The sequence below is a fragment of the Dermacentor variabilis genome, chromosome 4, assembly GCF_050947875.1.
Source record: "Dermacentor variabilis isolate Ectoservices chromosome 4, ASM5094787v1, whole genome shotgun sequence".
Lineage (NCBI taxonomy): Eukaryota > Metazoa > Arthropoda > Arachnida > Ixodida > Ixodidae > Dermacentor > Dermacentor variabilis.
The window spans coordinates 205,532,036-205,554,056 of NC_134571.1; the positions used below are offsets into that span (position 1 = coordinate 205,532,036).

The 22,021-nt window shown below is 46.2% G+C and overlaps 1 protein-coding gene across 7 annotated transcripts in view; it reads left to right on the forward strand.

Annotated features, from left to right (window-relative positions):
* Positions 1-19,711, forward strand: part of LOC142578141 (uncharacterized) — a 62,975-nt gene extending 43,264 nt beyond the window's left edge. For 6 of the 7 annotated variants that reach the window (XM_075687550.1, XM_075687552.1, XM_075687555.1 and 3 more), the window contains 3 exons: positions 3,159-3,296; positions 9,294-9,385; positions 19,474-19,711. In XM_075687550.1, the coding sequence (XP_075543665.1) occupies positions 3,159-3,296; positions 9,294-9,370 (215 nt within the window). In that variant the 3' untranslated portion in view covers positions 9,371-9,385; positions 19,474-19,711. The remainder of the gene's footprint in view (positions 1-3,158; positions 3,297-9,293; positions 9,386-19,473) is intronic. The other variant, XM_075687551.1, reaches the window with a different exon arrangement.
* The last annotated feature ends 2,310 nt before the right edge of the window (positions 19,712-22,021 follow it).

Consider the following 22,021-nt stretch of genomic DNA (forward strand, 5'->3'; position numbering starts at 1 on the left):
GTCCATGTCACTTTTGTTATCATGACTAGTCTGTGTTTTTGTTGTGCCCCTCCTCCCGTCATGTAATACCCCGAAAGGGGCCTTTAAGGGTTATTAAATTATGACGACGATGATGATATGGAGGTTGGCTTGGTGCGGAATGTATATGTTCGGCCATATAAATATGTGCATCTCTTATCGTACTCCTCGCGCATGTATAAATAAATAACGCATATACTACATCAGCAAATCGCCACACGCATCATTGCCACGCATAACACATTTCAATCAATCAAGTTTTATTTTCGCCGCAGACAGTACATTGTTACTGCGAAAATAGGGGGCCAGAGAAAAAAGCTGCATTTGTGCAGCTTGACTAAGCTCTAGCCACCCGTACAACAGCAGTGACACGACGATTTATTATCTTGATTCAGTTATATAAACATATCATCAAATAAACGATCAGGCAGTCCGATCACAAATGACAACAACGAGAACAATTAGAAGCATAAGCAGTTTCAATAAAGTCAAACAAACAGGTCAAATAATGTTTTGTTAGTAAGGGCCAGAACGTTCACACCTTTCCGGTCTAGTTCATTTAGTGTAGTTGCCAGGGCGTAGTCAAGTTTTTCTTTCCCATAATGGGTGCGCGAGGAGGGAACGTAGTATGGCGGTTGATATCGGAATGGGTCGGAAATTGTATTTTTCCTGAGATTTGATAATTCTTGGAATAGTACCGCCCTACCTAATGTGGCGTTCTTATAGGTTCTTAATAATTTGTATATGTATATATCGTGGATTTTTAGAATTATATGTTTGTGAAAGAGTGGTTCTGTGTGTTCTAAAAACGGGGAATTTTCTATTGATCTAAGTGCTTTTTTCTGAATAAGGAAGAGTTTCTGCAAGTTGAATGCTGTCGTGTTTCCCCATATTAGCATGCAGTAATGTAAGTGAGAGTTAAAGAGGGCAAAATATAACATCTTTTAAATGCTGACTGGAAAAGGGCGACGGTTCTGGCTTAATACACCGGCGGCTCTACTTAATTTTGGTAATAAAGTTTTCACATGTTCATTCCAAGACATGTTTTCTGAAAAAATGACACCTAGAATTTTAACAAACTTTTCTATTTTAATTTTGAATGGCCCGAGAGCAATATGGTCGTCTATATTTTCTAAGGTACCTGGGGTGCGAAACAACACACACTTAGTTTTTGACTCAATAAGAATGAGCCTATTGTTCTGGCACCAAATGAGCAAGTTGTGACAGAACGCACTTCCCTTTTGTCTTACAGTATCAATGTTTTTTCCCTTAACGAGCACCGAGCAATCATCGGCATAAATAACATATCTACAATCCTGATATATTTTTACAATGTCATTAATATAGAAAAGAAAGAGAATTGGTCCCAGTATACTACCCTGTGGAAATCCAAATTTAATAGACCGTAGGTGAGATTTATGCTTATTTAGTTCGATGTATTGATGGCGCGCACTCAAGTAAGATTTAATAAGTTGTAGTGTTGTGCCACGAAACCCATAATGCTCTAATTTATCTAACAATATTGGATGGTTGACTCGATCGAAGGCATTGCTAAAGTCTAAGAGTATACCCAATGTCATTAACTTATTTTCAAAATTGTTTAATATATCTTCCTTCTGAGCTAGAAGTGCTGTCTCGGTGCAGCGTCCCTTTCTGAAACCAAATTGTTAGTCCGTTAAGAGGTTATATTTTCTAGTAAATTTCTCAATGCGAGAATTAATCACTTTCTCGAGTCCCTTAGAGAATACAGGCAAGATTGACACAGGGCGATAATTACCTAAACAATGTTTGTCACCATTCTTGTAGATTACTGAAACTCCTGCTACCTGCATGTTGTTTGGAAAAATCCCCGTTGAAAGAGAGACGTTATATATGTGTGTAAGCGCTGGCGCAATTAAATCTATGACGTATTTGATTGGTTTGATTTCTAGATCATCTACATCACGGCTACGGCTATTTTTAAGCTCCTGATACAATGTTGTTACTTCAGCGATGGATGTAGGCAGTAAGTACATTGTGTGGAATAATCTCGGAATATGATTAGCAGCTTCATGACAGTATGTACTGGTGCCAATTTCAACAAAGAAATCGTTAAAATAGTTAGCTAGTTCCTTTCCACCAACCTTTTTGTTATGTATAACAAGGTTGTCAATCGTGGCATCCTTAGTGCTCTTGTTTAAAACCTCGTTAATTATCCTCCACACTTTGCCGCTATCACGCAAGCAATTGTTGTCAAATACACGCTTGTAATATTCGCTTTTTGATCTTTTTATATCTTTATTCAACCTATTTCGAAACATTCTAAATTCTTGTAATTTTTCCATGCTACGTGACTTAAGAAAGTTGTCAAAAAGTATTTCGTACGACGCCCACCGCCATATAATGTTACGCTTAACTTGGACACTTGCCGCTCAGGCAGTTTCCGCTAAAATTTTGTATACCTCTAATTCCTTACAAACTTTCGATTCCGTGCGCACTGTATCCCCGAGCTCGTGTACGCTCAACGCATCTTTTCAGGAAATTTTCAGGCATAAGGAAATTTACAGGCACAAATAAGATGGTTCAGCTAGGGCAAGGCAGGGCAATTGGATTTCGGTGCGAGATTATTTCGTCCTGCTGTTGACATAAATAGGCTGATAATTATGTTGATGAAGACAGTTGGAGCAAAGAAAGAGAACATTGGGAAGGCGCTTTCCGTCGTATTTAACTTCTGGATAAACACAAACGCTTTGTCTAGTATAACTTAAATGATAGTGGGTTTTGCACTTCCATGTCCTTGTACTTCTTCCTAGCGTTTTACTTCTCTTTCTACGTCTTTGCCCTTTTTCTTCTACTTATAATTATTATTATTATTATTATTATTATTATTATTATTGTTGTTGTTGTTGTTATTTATGTAGGCGATTACGCCAGTCGCTGGGACATTAAACAGCATAAGCATGAAATGAAAAGCAAACGAAAGCTAAGTGCTAGAAAAAGAAACGAAAAAAAAAAAATCTGTGCGCGGGTGCAATACAGGAATCTAAGCGAACGTTTCAGCTTTTTAAAAAAGAGAACAAAGAAAGGCAATGGCTTGCGTAAGGCAGATGCCCTCAACCTCAGCAATCCCGGGCTGTTGTCTTCACTCCTTGAAAACTCAGATGACTTCATGAAGTGCTCGGAAGAGTCCTGCTCGAAGATCGCGTGCGGACCGATCAACGACACTTGGTGCCTGACTGGGGCGCCGCCATTCGACAGCAAGTGCGAGTGCTGCGACTGGTGCATCGTCCGAGACCTCGGTGAGTGGGGCGCCACTGAAACGCCGTGGTCTAGGACGCCTTCTCGACTTGACGCTCTACCCCGACTAGAACAGCAAAGAAACAAATAGAACTGAACAAAAAGGAAACAAATGAACAAACAAACTAAAGGACAGATGGCAGAGCGCCCACTTCACTAAGGTGGTCGCAGCGCTTCATCGTCACTCCGCGGCGATTAGTAAGCGAACATTTTGTAACAGGGCAAGAGTAACACTTTGCAACTGTATGTGCCGACGTCCACTTCATTACATTAAAGTGTAGGAATGTTTTTTCAGTATAGAACCTCTCGTCGCAGGAATCCCCCAAGGGAGTCACTGGGTTGCAGTGTGCTCTGTGGTCGAGGGGTGACGCTGTGCATCAGTCGGTGGAGGACAACGCCAAAGGGGGGGGGAGGGGGGGGAGGATACACTAATATGTTTACATGAATGAACTTGGCGACATGTGTCCCTAGCCCGTTTCTAATGGTACGCTCATATTGTCGTCATGAACTTGTGTAAGAGCTCCGAGTCGAGGTGCATTCGTGAAAAAGGGTTCAAGTGCGCAGGGGTCGTATGTAGCTGTAGTTGAGGCGAGTGCACCCGCTGTTCCCCCCCGTGACATTCGATGCGGAAGCGTCGCCATGTTGAGGGTTCTTGGGCTGCGAATAAATCATTCAAGTCATCAATCACCCAGAATAGTTTACAAAGCAGGCTGGAGAAATATAGTTGGATACCATGGCATCGACTATCCAAGAAGTATCGAAGATAAGGTGGAATAGCTCAGGGATGAAAATAGGTTCAGATTTTTAAAGACCTCCTTCCGGAAACAGCTATCTATACACGCTAATTTTGGGTAATTATACGAGTTGTTGCTTTTAGAACTCCATATGTACAGAAATCCAGAGAGAAGACGAGGAATGCGGGAGATGGAAATTCAAGACGATGAGCAAAACGTGAACAAGGTGACAACTATGGGCGTGATCGCCTCGACCTAGTCTCTACCTGCTGCGTACAAGTTTCTTGTGTTAATTTCTGTACATCTGAGCAAAACGTGAACAAGGTTAATGCAGGAGCCAACGTTTCGACAAGTGGACTTGTCTTCTTCAAGGCGACATATGCTTTCCTCGCCACAGTATATATATACTGTGGCGAGGAAAGCATATGTCGCCTTCAAGAAGAAGTTGTCGCCTTGAAGAAGAATTTGTGCCGCAGCACAAATGTGCCTCTGCTATCTTTTAGCAGCCGAGCACGCAGCACGTGTATTTCCTCCCCCTTTGCGTTGGGACCATCTAAACTTTCTAAAACATACAAAATAACACAATGATAAGTGGTATATATAATGTACCAAAGTAAAAAAATATTGGGTCGTTTTTGCACCGACAGTTTCGGAAGATAAAGGAAAGTCTAAAATGTGCGATCACGCAATAGTCCAACACTACTGGAGTTTTGGAAGTTCATGTCTGTTCGCACATTCGTAACATTTCAATTTATCTCCGAGGGCATGCGCTTTCACCGAGACAAACATATGCACCATGTGTTCGGCTGTGAGGCAAAACACGCGAAATCGCAACCGTGTTGGTAAAATGCAACACCTGCAGCCAATGTCGATGAAACGTGATAGCAGCTTATCCTTCGTTTCCTACGATGTAAACGATGCGTGCATTGTCTAATCAAAGTATATGATTTCACAAAAGGCCGGCTGTGCTCTCTCACGTTTCCTTAAATATGAGAGTGTCACCTTGCGTGTGCTAGCAGTAGCGGTGGATGTTGATTCCAAGTGTATCTGTGAGAAACAGTCTAGTTTTGGAACCACTCCGGTGGTGGCTGGCTCAGCGCTGGAATACTAGACATTCGGGAATCGCAGAGAGGCTGTAGAGACCGTTGCAGCTAGACAAACAAGAAGCTCGTGCTTGATTCAGGTGATAACATATTTCACTTTGCCAAATTTACTTGAGTTATATGACTGTTGACAAAGTGCTCGTATGGTGCAGAAACAAAGCGAAGGTGCGAGCCTCCTCCGGGTGGTCTCTGCGGCTGTTGCGGCATGCACACATTTCCCATAAGTGCTTGCGCCACCGTTGGTAGCGCTTGCCTGCCTCCGAACGCAACTCCGGAGTCCACTAGGGAACGCTTCCCTAAACTTGATGTAGAAACCCGTCCCGAAGCATGGTAGTGGCATCCTTCGCCGCAACGGTACATCTTTTCTTCGCCATATTTCACAGTCCTAGAAGCGTAACGACAACGAAGAGAATATAGCATTCCGCCTTTCTATTCTTCACTCATCGCTACTTAACGATCGTTACTTGATAGCGCCCACGTCTACAGCGTAGAAGATCTTGCTTCACTTCTGCACGTTTGTTGTCAGGTTACTCTTCCCCACCACGCTCCTTAGCAGCCTAACCGACAAAGGGCTCTCTCTGCGCTGTCTTCTTGTTTTGCATCTCAGCAGTGTGGCGCGACTGCCTCGCTAATCGGGAGATCGCGAGAGACAGCGCGTGGGTGACGCGTGGGCGTGATTCGCAGCAGCCGCCTCAAACAGACCTCCGCTAATGCAGCGCTTTGTTTTCATATATGATATCAATGGACACGCTCGGCGCATGCCATCGATGAATAGAAGCGCGCTACTCTAGCGCCATCTCGTAGCCAACATCGCCGCAGAGCGGCACTGCGCTTTCCTTCTCACGCTTTCGTCATACCGTCCTTCTCCACTTTCCGTCTCATGCTTTCACTGTAGCCTCCTCCTCCGCTTTCCTCCTCGCGCTGTCTTCGCTTTTCAACGACGTTGCGCTCCGCGTTCGCTCTTTCATCCTTCGTTCTGCTCGTTCGCTTGGTTACGCCGATGACGTCGAGGCACGTCGACGCATAACGCAGGAACCAACGCTTATGACCTGCACTCTAAAACAAGTTTTGTGCAGCATATTGATGCGTCTTTAGTGTGTACACGTCACACTTACGTGTGAGCTCTTGCGGTTTTAACACGTGGTGTGACACACAGGAGAAGTGGGCGCAGCACGAAAATCTTGATCACGAAGTAGAGCTCATGACGAAAAAGGCGTTGAACCGTAAATGATTTTTCTTTTGTTAAGCATGATAATGCATATTCAGTGTGTACACGTCATATCAAATTTTCGATGTTATTGCGCAGTTTTCGCGACGTCACGTGACAGAAAGACGAAGTGACGGTGGCGCGCAAAAAGGGCTAATGGCAGCAATGGAACAGAAGCAGTTTGGATAGCTCCACGTTTTAGCGTCCCAGTGTGTTATCATTTCAGGTTCGCTAAACGGATCGCTACACGCGTTGCATCCCACGAACTTAATTAAACACTCCATAAATCAAGTTAGGAAAGAGCCGAGACGGCAATAAAGAAACAGTGAGAAATAAGCCCAAATCACTGCATTACAGAAAAATAACTTAGATTGCCGCTGTAGTGGGTCCCATATCTTCACACGTTATCTCATGGACTGAAAAACGTCTCGGTGCCAAATAGGTTAGGTTCAGTTTGCGCACGTGTAAGAGACAAAGGCAGAGGCAGAAACAAAGAAAGGCCAAAGGATGGTAGGCTCACGCTGCAGACGCTCACGTGCTCGCTGCCACGATCTGGGTGCATAAATGTTCTCGTTCAACGACTGCTAAATGAATTTGGTTCTGTTTACGGCGAAAGCTGGTTACATTTCAAGCCACGCAAACTATCGAAACGAAGCTCTCACTGCCTCCATCCCGCTATTAGTAGCAAACGAACCATCGGATATTCTAGGCTGTTGCAAGATTTTTCACATGCATTCATGGCAAAAAGATTATTATTGCTATAGCAATTATATGGACACTCCATTTGCATTTCTGCCGTTCTCGTCGCCATGAGCTTTCGTATAAAGTTCAAGGGCGATAAAATGGTCGCTGCGTGTCGTATGCTGTGTGTGCGAGTGAAAGCGTGGGAGGGTGAGCCGGCGAACGCAGCTAAATCCAACGCCACCTATCCAAGAAACCGCCGCCTATCCACTGCCTATCCAAGAAAGACCAGCTACCTAGGTGGTGGTGTTCAATAGTGTGCGAGCGAGAAATGCGAGCCTGAAGCGCGCCCTCTCCTGTAGTGCGCAACGCACGGTGGTGAGATGAAAACCCCTTAACCTTCGTAAAGTAGTGACACTCTCCTCCTCCGCCTTCACTCCTCCTTGTTTCTCCTCTCTTTCACGCTCCCTCCTCGACCGTGGCGCCGCCTACACTGCTCGAGCGTAGCAACTGCGCCAATTTGTGCTCCTCGCCACTCCGTGGACGCTTCTCGAACAAAAATGGCGCTGATGCACGGCGCGAGGGTCCACGTGATGCTATTAGGCCAATAGCGACCCGGCGTGGGCCACGGCCGAAGCGCGCGAGGAGGAGGCGGCATTCTTCAAAGCGTGGCGGTACTTTACGAAGTTCAAGGGGTTCAGGTGAGATGAGGGAGAAGGGTGGGGGGGCTGCTGCTTACGGCGCGGCCGTGCGGGCACCGTATCTTGAAAGTGATCTGCGTAGTGGCCAAAGTGCGCGCCTTCGCTGGCTTCAGCTTCAAAGCGGTATGCAATGTTTGCAGAGCGCGTAGTACCGGTAGCTTCGTATGCGCTGTGCTTTCGACGTTTCGTTCGCGTTCAAGCGAAAGATACACGAAGGCAAATTGGATCGCTGCTGCTTCCGCGATTACTCACTCCAGCATTTTGACGGCGTTTCCTCGCTCATCGAGCAAGATGTGGTCATGTTAACCTGTGCGCGTGTGACACCGTGCTTGTTAATTCAGATAAAACACGCTGGTGGGCTAGTTGTTTTGCAACCATATTAGAATGTGCAAGCGCGAATGAACGAAGACGTGTAAACAAACACAGAGGCAGCGTTGTTTCTGTGTGTCTGTTTCTTTCTACATCGGCGTTCAGTCACACTTACACATTTTACCATTGTTAATTTAGTTAGCGAATGTTTACAAGATTATACGGAGTTTACTGCCCTCACTAATCGTATAGCTATCTGCTAACCTGTTATCGCAATCGGCGATTCGCCGCCGAAACTGCGACATTTTTGAAAAAGGGTACGGATTATTACGTCGCTGGAAACAGCATTGAAAGAGAGAAGATCGCTATGTCCGGAAACTAAACAGTCATGTATATTCCGTCTCGCAGAGCTGTTCTTAGGAACACAAAAACAGCTCTTAGGAACATTCGTACTCCACTCAGTGATCGGGGAGTACCCCACTTTTGATGGTAAGTAGCACGCAGAGGAAATTTTTTGTTTCCTTTGTCGTACCTGCACAGTCATCCTAGAACGAAATAGTTCATGACTGTGCTAATCCACCACCGAATGAGTTTAGCAACCTAAAATCGTTACATGTGTGACGCGAGATCGCCTTTGAGTTCACAAAACACGGGAAAACCAATGTGCGCCAGCTGACAACTCAAAAGACGGCTAACATTATAGTACCGCGCATCGCGACGAAATGCGCAGTATGACAAACGCTCGAGAGAAGTAGTTATCGAATGAAAGCAATAGATTTAGGTTGGCAACATTTACGAATAAACTGAGCAATGCAAACTTGCAACACGGAGCTTCGTTATTTTCGTGTCGTCGACTATGCGGCCTCCTTCGGCCGCGTAAGAGCCGCTGGTGAAGGTCAGTGTTTAATATGCACTTTCGACGGCACGTGGTTCGTTGTATTTGTGCTAGAAGTCTTGAGAAGAGGAGGAGAGAAACACTAGCGGAGGCCTCTTGTGGAGAGGGGGAGCAGCGGCGGCAGAGGGCACGACGGCGTGCGGCTCGCGCTGAGGGGGAGCGGGGTTCGTCGCATCGTTAAGAGAACAGAGCAAACGCATTGGCGAGTGCCAGAGTCAGCTGTTTCATTTCACAGAAGCCAAACTGCGGGCTCTAGCAACGCCGGTGTGGTAGACCAAACCGTTGCAGCATACAGTCCAGCTGTTGCACGCTGCCGAGTGAAGAGAGTCGCAAGCACTGTTATTGAAGCTTGTTGCTTCGCCTGTGCAGTCTGCGGCAAGCGGGCTCGGATGAGCAGCGGCTCCAATCCGTACGCTTCCTGCCAGGCAAGCTGCGGACGCCTCTGAAGAGCCATACGAGAGGTAAGGGCCCGCGGCCACTGTTTGAGACATTAAGCACAGGAATCCTTCTCTCGGTGGTCTACAGTAGTGCGCAGAACATGCGATAAACGGGGAAGTATACGACAGGCCAGACTACACTCGGTGGAGTCGTGGCATACAAAGCGTGCGCCACATTCACGGGCTTCGTGGACTGCCCGAAGCCAAGTGCGCGCCTACACGCGTGCGCATTCATGGGGCATAATTACGAACCCACAACGCGCCATTGCATCTCTCGTGATAGTGTTAACTCTTCGGCCACACGTTAAGCGAAAACGAAGCAGTGCTAATATCCCAATATATATGCATGAATATATATGCATCAATAATATGCATGCGTAAGAGTAATATACTCGTAATTACGTCGAAATGTCCCGCGCAAACGGTGCCGGTGAAGTAATCTTTCTGGGCATCAATAAAAGCGACATTGAAGATGTTTCTTACATATAAAAGAGAACCTAGCAAAGGCTGGCAGCGATGTGTGTTTTTTTTAGTTAAACCTTCAATATGTTTTGCACTAGTTGCCGACAGTCAAGAAAAATATATACATTGTGTAGCAACTAACATGGGCCGATCATTAAAAAAAAATAAGCAATTATGGGGTTTTACGTGCCAAAGAAAGGGGACGCCAAAGACGTGAAAAATTATAGACCGATCACGTTACTGTCCGTTGTCTAAAAAGTATTTACTAAGGTAATTGCAAATAGAATCAGGCACACCTTACACTTATGTCAACGAAAGGACCAGGCAGGATTCCGTAAAGGCTGCTCAACAATAGACCATATTCACACTATCAATCAGGTGATAGAGAAATGTGCGGAATATAACCAACCCTTATATATAGCTTTCATTGTCACGAGAAAGCGTTTGATTCAGTCGAAACCTCAGCATTCACGGAGGCATTACGGAATCAGGGTGTAGACGAGCCGGATGTAAAAATATTCAAACATATCTATAGCGGCTCCACAGCCACCGTAGTTCTCCATAAGGAAAGCAACAAAATCCCAATAAAGAAAGGCGTCAGGCAGGGAGACACGATCTCTCCAATGCTATTCACAACGTGTTTGCAGGAGGTATTCAGTGACCTGGATTGGGAAGAATTCGGGATAAGAGTTAATGGAGAATACCTTAGTAACTTGCGATTCGCCGATGATATTACCTTGCTTAGTAACTCAGTGGACCAATTGCAATGCATGCTCACTGACCTGGACAGTCAAAGCAGAAGGGTGGGTCTAAAGATTAATCTACAGAAAACTAATGTTTAACAGTCTCAGAAGAGAACAACAGTTTACGATAGGTAGCGAGGCACTGGAAGTGGTAAGGGAATACATCTACTTAGGACGGGTAGTGACTGCGGATCCGGATCATGAGACTGAAATAATCAGAAGAATGGGCTGAGGTGCGTTTGGCAGGCATTCTCAGATCATGAACGGCAGGTTGCCATTATCCCTCAAGAGAAAAGTGTGTAACAGCTGTGTCTTACCAGTACTAATGTACGGGGCAGAAACCTGGATGCTTGGGAATAGGGTTCTGCTTAAATTGAGGACGACACAACGAGCTATGGAAAGAAGAATGGTAGGTGAAACGTTAAGGGATAAGAAAAGAGCAGATTGGGTGAGGGAACAAACGCGAGTTAATGACATCTTAGTTGAAATCAAGAAAAAGAAATGGGCAGGACATGTAATGAGGAGGGAAGATAACCGATGGTCATTAAGGGTTACGGACTGGATTCTAAGGGAAGGGAAGCGTAGCAGGGGGCGGCAGAAAGTTAGGTGGGCGGATCAGATTAAGAAGTTTGCAGGGACAACATGGCCACAATTAGTACATGATCGGGGTAGTTGGAGAAGTATGGGAGAGGCCTTTGCCCTGCAGTAGGCTTAAGCAGCTGATGATGATGATGACGCGCCAAAACCGCCATCTGATAATGAGGCACGCCATAGTGTGGGACTCGGCAAACTTGGACGGCCTGCGGTTCTTTAAAGTGCACATAAATCTAAGTACACGGGTGCCTTCGGATTTCGTTCCCATCGAAATGCGGTCCTGTGGCTGGGATTCGGTCCCGCGACCTCGTGCTTTGCAGCCCAATACCATAGCCACTACTCAACCACGCCGTGTTTTTTTTAAAGATAAGTCACGAGGCACTAACGAAACTAAGTGCACACTTATTCCTGATGCAATGGTGCTAAAATGAGGACACAACGACACATCGAATGTACGCCACAAGCACTTATGGCGTACATTTTTTTTTTCGCACCAGTGCACCAGGATGAAATGTGTACCAACTAGTCCAAGCATCAATGCTAATGCAAGTGCACATTGTTCACAATCCAATTCAGAAGCCACCAGTAAAGCTTTAATCTGTGCACTCGATTTTGATTACAGTTGTTTCGCTAACTCGTTACTTACGGTCCTAAGCAGCAAGACGTTTATAAAGAAGCTGTAGACGCTTATCACAATCATCGAAGTGGGATGTGTTATGGGAGACAAAGTTGACGTGCTTAACTTTTTTCCGCTGAAGAAAGAAATCCCGCGAGGCAATAAGAATACCCAGTGGTTATGGACGCACCCGCACCAGAGATCAGCGCCCTCGAGTAAACTACCGAATTGACGGCTTGTCAATTACGATAGTAAACGATGAGTTAGGTAATTAATTTTAATAACTTATTGAGGGTCACTAACAAAGAATTACCGGTTGTTTCTCAACTCGGTTGTGACCAATGTGGACTTAGTTTCATTCGGGCAAAGTGATCCGTATGTGTAACGCTTGGTTCGTGTTAACTGGGACCCCCTCAGGTGTGTGTGTGTGTAGGTGCGTACGTGCGTGCGTGTGTGTGTGTGTCTGTGTGTATGTGTCCGTCTGTGTGTACCTTGTCCTACGAGCGCTAAAAGGACTCAAATCGTCTAATATACCAGTCAGAAGTGGCCAGAAACCCAGACCCCACAAACCCTAAATCAATCGGAAGTCGCCAAATAAAACCTTGTCCGCGCACACACGCACACACACACACACACACACACACGCACGCGCACACACACACACACACACACACACACACACACACACACACACACGCACACACACACGCACACACACACACACACACACGCACACACACACACTGTGCAGTGAAGGCGAAGGAATGAGATGCAGCGCGCAACCTTGTGATTTCGCAGTTCAAAAAGTTTTTCTCCCTTAAAAAAATTTACTCCCAAGCTCTTCCAAGTAACAAAGGACACCATAAAGAAACGACAAAAAATTAAAGTGTCCGACTCATGAGTTCAGATACAATTCGCAGATATATAGATAAGGGATATTTCAAATTATTACGTGAGAAAGACTGAGGAAGCAATAAAAATGGACGTAGCCTCAAATCAGTGACAAGGAAACATGGCATTGGACAGACCAAGATGTATGCACTAAAAGATGAGCAGGGTAATATCATCAGCAATCTAGAAAATATAATAAAAGCAGCGGAAGAATTCTATACTGACCTGTACAGTACCCAAAGCAGCCACGATAGCTCCATTCGAAGTAGCAATAAACAGGTTACAGAAGCTCCTTCAATAACAAGCGATGAAGTTAGAAGGGCCTTGCAAGACGTGGAACGGGGAAAAGCGGCAGGAGAAGATGGACTACGAGTCGATGTAATCAAAGATGGAGGAGACATAATGCTTGAAAAACTAGGGACCCTTTATACGAACTGCCAATCGACTTCAAAGGTCCCAAAGAACTGGAAGAATGCCAAATTGTACTAATCCACAAAAAGGAAGGCGTTAAAGAATTGAAAAATTATATACCCATCAGATTACTTCCAATATTATATAAAATATTCACTAAGATAACCAGGACACGTAAGCGGGCATGTCACGTGGTGTGTTTTTTTTTTGTATTTCGCGGGCATCCGTAGTAAGCTGAAAAACACTAATACTTAATAGAAAGTTAGAAACCGTATAATCGGACGTTCTGCAAACCGCTCCGCAACTTCCTAATTGGAATTTTTTTCCTAGCTTCGGTGCTTCAGAAGTTGGTTAATTAATCCTGGCTAATTATCTCATTAAGGAAAATACAAAATATAGCGTGACACATTACATAGAAAAATGAGCAACTTGCTTTTGGTCGCGTCGTCTTATAATGTATCGGCATATTTTTAAACTCCGGCTTAAGTTAGCTATAACACCCTTTATATATATATATATATATATATATATATATATATAAACAGGCGTGTTCGTCTCAGCAACGTGGACACGGCGTCTGCAAAAGGGCCACTAACACTAGCCAGCCACAGCCCGAAAAACCGACAGAGCGAGACACACACGAACGTCAACCTTCGCTGTGCCGGCACAGAACTGGAGCTCCGGTACAACACTCCCCGGGTAGAAAGGAGCCAACCTGGTGACCTAGGCAGAAGACAGCGCAGGCGGGTCGTTGCGCGGTTTAAGCCGGGCGAATTGAACTGTTTCGCGCCCTCGGAAGCGATTGTCGGGAGCTGGCTCGATCGGCTCCATGACATAGTTCACGGACGACGTTTGCTCTAGGACTCTGTAATGACCGTGGTATTTGGACAAGAGCTTGGTAGAAAGGTCGAGAGTGGTAGATGGAACCCATAGCCAAACCAGCGTTCCGAGGGAATAGTGGGCAGTAGATGCAGAGGCGTCATGGCGAGATCTTTGACGACACTCTGTTCTTTTGTGGTAAACGAACGCGCCAGTTGACGGTATTCTTCTGCATAAGCAGCCGCTTCAGAAACGTCAGGTCGGTATGGCAGAATTGAGTCTATGCAGTATGATGGTTCACGTCCATAGAGAAGAAAGAAAGGTGAGAAACCATTGGCAGCTTGGGTGGCAGAGTTATAAGCACAGATTATGAATGGAAGTATCCGGTTCCAATTCCTGTGATCGTCGGACACGTACATCACCAGCATGCTGGCAAGGGTACGATTGAAACTTTCGGTCATGCCATTAGTGTGAGGATGCTAGGCTGAGGTGGTGCGATGTACAATCTGACATTCCTCTAGGAGGGCTTCGATGACGTTTGAGAGAAACGCCCGGCCACGGTGGCTTAGCAATTCACGTGGTAGACCATGTCGCAGAATGACGCGATGAAGGAAGCAAGCAACGTCGTACGCGTTGGCGGTTGGCAGCGCCGATGTTTTAGCATACCGTGTGAGGTGGTGAACGGTGACAATGACTCACCGATTGCCGTCAGGAGTGCTCAGAGGAGGACCGAAAAGATTGACTGCAACGCGGTTGAACGGTCGGGCAGGGCAAGGTAATGGCTGTAGAGGAGCGGCGGTGCTGGGAGGAGGTCTTTTGCGGCGCAGACAAGTAAGACATGACCGAACATACTGACAAACGTAGCGATACATGTCGCGCCAGTAGTACCGTAGGCGAAGACGGGAGTACGTCCTGAATGTGCAGGCGTGGCCACACTGGGGGTCATCGTGTAACACGCTGCAAATGTCCGAGCGCAGATGACGAGGAATAACGAGGAGCCAACTGGGGCCGTCGGTTAAGTAATTGCGACGGTACAACAAGCCTTCACGAACGGCAAAGTGTGGAGGTTGACGACGAAGGATGCGTGAAGGCGAGTCAGGGGAAGATCGAGATATATGGTCAAGCAGCGAAGCGATCCAGGGGCCTTAGCGCTGTTCCGCCGGCATCTCGGTGATGGTAAGGGATGATGAATCGCAGGTGGAAGTGGTTGAGCAAACAGGTTCAGACGGTAGCGGCGAACGGGAGAGGGCTTCAACGTCCGAGTGTTTTCTTCCCGAGCGATGAATGACACTAACATCATATTCTTGAAGGCGTAAAGCCCAGTGAGCGAGGCGTCCAGTGGGATCTTTCAACGACGATAACCAACACAGGGCATGGTGGTCGGCGAAAACGTCTAACTGACAACCGTAAAAGTAAGTACGAAATTTGCCGATTGCCCAAACAATGGCCAAGCAATCCTTTTCCGTTAGGGAGTAATTTGACTTTGCCTTCGTTAGTGTACGGCTGGCATATGCCACAACATACTCGCTAAAGCCACGCTTACGTTGGACGATATCGGCACCAAGTCCCATACCACTAGCGTCCGTGTGGATTTCAGTAGGTGTGGTAGGACCAACGTGACGCAGTATTGGAGGGGATGTGCGGAGTCGGTGAAGCGTTGTACATGACTCATCACACTTGAGATTCCAAGTCGAGAGGTCAGTGCTGCCGGCAAGAAGGTGCGTCTAGGGGGCGATAATGGAGGCGAAATTGCGGATGAAGCACCGCAAATACGAGAACAAGCCGATGAAGCTAGAGTGCAAGGCTTGGAGTAGTCGGCAACCGCATGAAGCTTCGCAGGATCCGGTAAGATGCCTTCTTTCTAGACTACGTGGCCTCAGATCGTAAGTTCGCGGGCGCCAAAATGACATTTTTTCAAGCTTAGCTGTAATCCTGCGGCAGTCAGACACTCGAGAACGTGTTCAAGACGAGTGATGTGAGAGGAAAAATCTGCAGAAAACACTACTGTATCACCTAAGTAGCACAGACAGGTCTGCCATTTGAATCCTCATAGAATAGAGTCAATCATCCTCTCGAAAGTTGCAGGCGCGTTGCAAAGGCCGAAAGGCATCACATTAAATTCATATAAACCATCAGGCGTGACAAAAGCCGTTCTTTAGTGGTCGGATTCAGCCATGGGCACTTGCTAGTAGCCGGAGCGCAGATCCAGCGACGAGAAATATTCGGCTCCTTGAAGGCAATCGAAGACTCTGCGCGGTAGTGGATACACATCCTTGTGTGTAATCTTGTTAAGTCGACGGTAATCGACGCAAAACCTGATCGAACCACCCATTTTACGCACCAACATGACCGCAGAAGCCCAACGGTGGGATTCTGGAATCACGTCACATTTCCTCATATCGTCGACGTGGTCGCTGGTAATATGTCCAGATGGCTGAGGCATTCGCTGTGTATCAAAGTTGAAGGACAGGGAAAGGGATTGCACGCGTAAACTGCGCCAGAACCTTCAGCAACTTCATTGACGGCAAACGGAAGTACGAGGTTCCAGCGACGGGCACAATCTTCAGACGGCGTAAAAAAAGCACTTGAATCAGTGATAGAGCCATAGCGGATGGACACTAAGGCGGCCGAGAACGGAGAAATGACGACTTCGGCAGCGAAAACCACATTAGCAGACGGGCACGTAGGGTCTGCGATTATCGTACTGAACGGATACAGGGTCAGTTATGCACGAGCGCAGTCGACTGCAGCATGATGTTCGGAGAAGAAGTCCCAGCTTATGATAACATCATGCGATGCAAGCGAGAGGACGACAAATTCGACGACATACTTCAATCCCAACACGAGCGGTGCACGCGGCCAAAGGCTTAACGTGCTGCGAGCTCGCCGTCCGTAAGGAGAGGTAAGGAACCGGTATCGTCACTTTCTTCAGTTTGCGGCACAGTAGTTCACTTATCACAGAAACAGCAGCTCCTGTGTCGACAAGAGCTTTGGTCGCGACACCATCGATAAACACTGCGAGTTCATTAGGGGGCAAACTATGAGGCCTTGAAAATTTCGACGACAGCGCACTTCTTGCCTCAGGAACTACGGCTGTTAATTTTCCCTCAGCGGAGAATTGGACCACCGAAGCGTGGGGGAAATGGAGCGGCGGCGAGGTGAAGGCGACCGACGCGAGCTGAAGATGGCACGACGTGAATAAGAGTCCGAAGCGGTCAGCGTCAACACGGCCTTCTGGTCGTTGAGGTGTGTATTCAAAGCGGGGCGCGACGTGATGAAAATACCCTACACGGCGGCGACAGCGGCGCGCAATATGCCCAGCGATACCGCAGGTGGTGCTCAGCGCGAAGCTTGCGCACGGCTGGCCGACCGAACATCGAAGTGAGGGCTACCTTGAAAACCGACCACGTTGTGAATTCGGCTTAATATTAAACAATAAGCTGGCCACATCAGTCAGGTAAAAGATGACGTCAGTCAGCGTGGCAGCGCCATCCAGCTTGTTATGAGCGCTATAGCGTTCATACTCGAACAGCCAGTCTTCGACATCGCGATCGGCAGCACCGCTGAGTGTCGGGGCGCCACGCTGACGAACCCCGCCAGCACACCTGGCAGGCGCGGGGGTGGGTATGGCTTGAGAGGTAGAGGCGTCCTGAGTCATTGCATCGGGAGATGGTAAAGTGCGACTTCGGAGCTCCAGTACGAGGAAAGGGACTGCCCAGCATGTACACCAAATATATTCTTTAGCGTCGCCAACCAGCACAAGGCGTGGTGGTCAGTAACGATCGTAAAGTGGCGGCCGTGCAGATAAGGCCGAAATTTTTGGACGGACCAAACAACGGCGAGACACTCTTGCTCGGTAATCGTATAATTTTTCTCTGCAGCTGTTAGGGTGCGACTTGCGTATGCAACCACACGTTCTTCAGAGTTTTGCTGACATTGCAGAAGGACAGCGCCGATACCGTGTCCGCTGGCGTCAGTATGTAGAAGATGTGGGTGCGGTGTTGTCGAAATGGCAAAGCACAGGTTCGTACGTGAGGGCAGGCTTGAGGGCGTCAAAAGCAGTTTGGCAGTCGTCCGACCATACATAGGGAGCTCCAGAAGGAAGGAGTTGATGGAGCGGCGCCGCAATGCTGGCAAGGTTACGTATGAAGCGCCGAAAATACGAAGGTAGGCCTAGGAAGCTACGCAAGTCTTTGGCGCGTTGAGGCCTGGGGAAGCGGAGGACAGCGGTAGTCTTGTCGGGTCGAAGGCCCTCCTTGCTGACAAGGTGTCCGAGCACTTTAATGGTTTTGCTGGCGAAGTGGCACTTTTTTGTATTCAGCTGAAGGCCAGCAGCTGAGAGGCATGTCAGGACTTTGTCGAGGCGCTGCAAGTGCTGATGGAAAGTCGAAAAAATGATGATGTCGTCGAGGTAGCATAAGCAAGTCTTCCACTTTAGGCCCCGTAGTATGGTGGCAATCATCCGCTCAAATGAAGCAGGAGCATTACACAGGCCGAACGGCATTACGTTAAATTCATAAAGTCCATCGGGTGGGGCAAAGGCGGTTTTCTCCTTGTCTGCTTCGTGCATGGGTATCTTCCAGTATCGGGAGCGTAGATCAAGGCTGGGGAAATACACCGCGCCTTGTAATGAATCTAACGCATCATTGATTCGGGGCAGTGGATATACATCTTTGCGAGTTATTTTGTTCAAGGCACGGTAGTCTACGCAAAATCGCACTGAGCCGTCTTTCTTACGCACCAGAACAACAGGTGACGACCAAGAGCTTGAGGATCGGCGGATATGTCGGCAATGTGGGTATCGATTATCTGGCGTTCAGCGGAAGAAACGCGATTTGGCCGCCGGCGCACGATATATATACATATATACATATATATATATACATATACATTATATATATATATATATATATATATATATATATATATATATATATATATATAAGAGTTTATAAACGCTTAACGTCAAGCTGAAACTGCAAGGCAGTACTGAATACTACATCTGCCTTGATGCCCATAGCGGACTAAACTCGTAAAATACAGACTGCTCCTTAATATCACACTTATTTGTGAATATAGCATTTGAAAAACTTGCGCTTTGCAGCAATTTACTGCAAGCTCTACACTAATGTTTTGTATTTGTTCAATTTTAACAAATATGGTTCAGCTTCCAGTATCACAATGTCTGTTTTCGTAGCAGAGTCGCTAACTTTGCGATTCTATTACAAGAAATACAAAAAATTATTTTGACTATCGGCAGGCTGTTTTAAGAAATACGTGACTAATCGGAGTTTTTGCTTTCAGAACATTGTAGAAATGAGCTTTTTCAATTAAATGCAACACAGGTTCATGAAACTGCGTGTCAAATTTGTGTGTTTGAGCGTTTCACATGCATTCGAACGAGGAAAGTGGAATTGGCCTGGAGTTGAAGCTCTCTCTCAGGGCTGCATGTATGCCCATCTGAATATCCTAGCGCTCCATTTATTCTACGACGAATGTTGGATTAGTAAGAACATTTCGTGTACATCTTCCAAGAAGAAACGTTATTGCCTGCATCGTTCTTTTTTTTTTCGCAGATTGCCTACCCTAAGGCTGGTGCTTCTCGAGGCAAGACGTATGTTTCGGTGTAAAAGGTGATTGGCAAGAAAGCTTCGATGTTATATTTATTTTTTCTGCCTTCAAATGTTTATCCCGTGAAAAAGTACAGTTCCTTGCGTGTAGATCTGCTGTCAGACGGACGATAGTAAGGTTGAGCTCGCTGATTCCGGGCGTACGTAATAAAGGGCAAAGCCCCTGCGTATTCGTTCGTGCGTTTGAAAATGTGTGATCGCTATTTCTTCCTCCCGCTGAAATGAAAAATCTCCAATCCACGCTGTGAAGGTGGGTGGCCAGCGAAACTACGTGCTATTACGTGATTCGAACGACCAATGCGACGTAGCCTTGAACTGGGTTCTGCCTAGCCAGAGGAGGACGCCATTATGCATAGTGACGTTGCCGTTCCTTTCGTGGCTCATCGGGTTCACACTGCTCTTCGAGAGTACTAATTATGCGTGGCCTTCCACAGAACTATCAGAACACAAATGAAATTAGTTGCTAGGCGGGTTCTCCTTTTACACTTGAAAGTGTGGTTACGTCACTCCCTGCTCCGTATGCTAGGTACTGTTTCCCGGCAACTGCATCTTATGTAACCGCAATCTTTACTGGGAAACGCTTGTGGCCAACACTATACCCGGAGGAGAGCTTTTTGGTTCTTTTTTTTGTGTTCCCCCGCATGGCCGGTGTTGCCGCGGATTCGCTGTGATTTGTTGACCTTTTGTCCACGGACACGACAAATGCTTTGTAGGGTAGAGTTGTACAGCTTGGCTATAAAACGCCGCGTGGAATCTGTCATGTGTATTTCACTGAATTCGAGAAAAGGAGTTCAATAGCCCCATTGCTGCTAGCTACGACAATGTATGCCCGTTTTCATTTTTATTTCGTCTTCTTCCATCAGGCCATTCAAGTGAAGGCGCACGCAACACAACTGGTGTAAAGCTATGTCCATATTTCGTTAGCACACTCAAATTCCCGTATTCCCGTAACCAACTAGCGCTCTAAGCGGCCCTGGCACGAAGCTAGCGCGTTTTCAATAGAATGAGCGGGTTCCTGGCGAAAGCAAAAGCTTCAGGTCAACTATTGAAAAAGGCAGGTGACAGACATGTTCTGGAAGACAATCCACACAAACCAAATGCAGTGATCACGCTGTGCCAAGCAACAATTTTGTTCCCACAGCGGTGAAAGATTCAGCAATAGAAACCTATGGAAACGACGAAAATTTGTACTCAGTTTTTCAGACAAAAATGGTAGCTGTGATGAAACTACGGCGTCTACCGTACTAGCCACTGCAATGTATGCAGACCGGAGACTCAGGTTTCGCTTGATGCCTATCTTGACTTTCTACACATGGCATAACATTGTTCCCAAAAGCGAAACCCCGTCATGCAAGTTCATGTGGCATCTATAAAAACCCGAGCATATTATGTGCGGAAGCTTTGGAATCCGTGGCCGAATCGTTTAATCGCTCGCATTTATCGTTCTGCGTCATACTGGCAGAGCTTCGATGCCATGCTGCGTGATTCCTTTATTAACGCCACGTGACTGAGCTTGACAGTCTCCCACCAGATGGCCGAAACAACAAAGCACTAGATTTGGCTTCAGTATTGCTTTCTTCAGGAGGGCTCATCAATTATTATATTTTACATTTTTGCTTCCTAAAACGTAGCAGTGCGTTGCTTATTTGTTAAGTGATAGTTTTTATTATAAGATTTTATTCCTTGGACAACATAACCACAAGCATGCGCATGCCTTTGTGCTACGTTAAAAAATACTATCATGCCTTGTAAATGAACATACTCATGATTTCTTTTATTGAAATGAATATTAGAAGATGTTGACACCTTTATGGTGACACCGGCTACTCCTCGTCACTTCGCAAAGGAAACAAATTTGTGTAAAAAGTGAGAATAGCGACACAAGATATGACACTCAGTAGAACACTGCATGAATAAAAAATATACAGTCCAACAGTATATGAATCGCAAAGTTTTATGCATGAGTTCAGTATACGTACGCATTATAAAGTCATATATTTTGAACAGCCAAAACACACAACACATGTAATACACTGCAAGTACAGAACAGAATTATACATATTGCGTAAAAGTTGCGATCACCAAATGAACCAGTTATGAACCACGGAAAACATTTATGATACTCATTTAGCGTATTCGGATCATCTGAAACTTCATATTTTCCCAGAATGTTGGTGTCTTCTAAAAACTTTTTCATAGCAAAGAAGTGCTCTTTTCTGAAGGCCCGCAGTTGGGCATGGGCCAAGTATGTTTTTTAGACTGAATGGTCTTCTGTCTAATATCAATAAATTTGCTTGCAGTACCCTTCTTTCTATATCGTATTTCGTGCACTCGAGAAGAAGATGATGCACATCTTCGTCTAGATGGCCACAAGAACACTGCGAACTAGAGACACGTTTTATCCTGTACAAGAAGTGATTCGTAAATGCAGTATCAAGAAGTAGGTGGTGTACCAATGTTTCAAATTTTCTAATGTCTCCTAGATTTTCCGGCA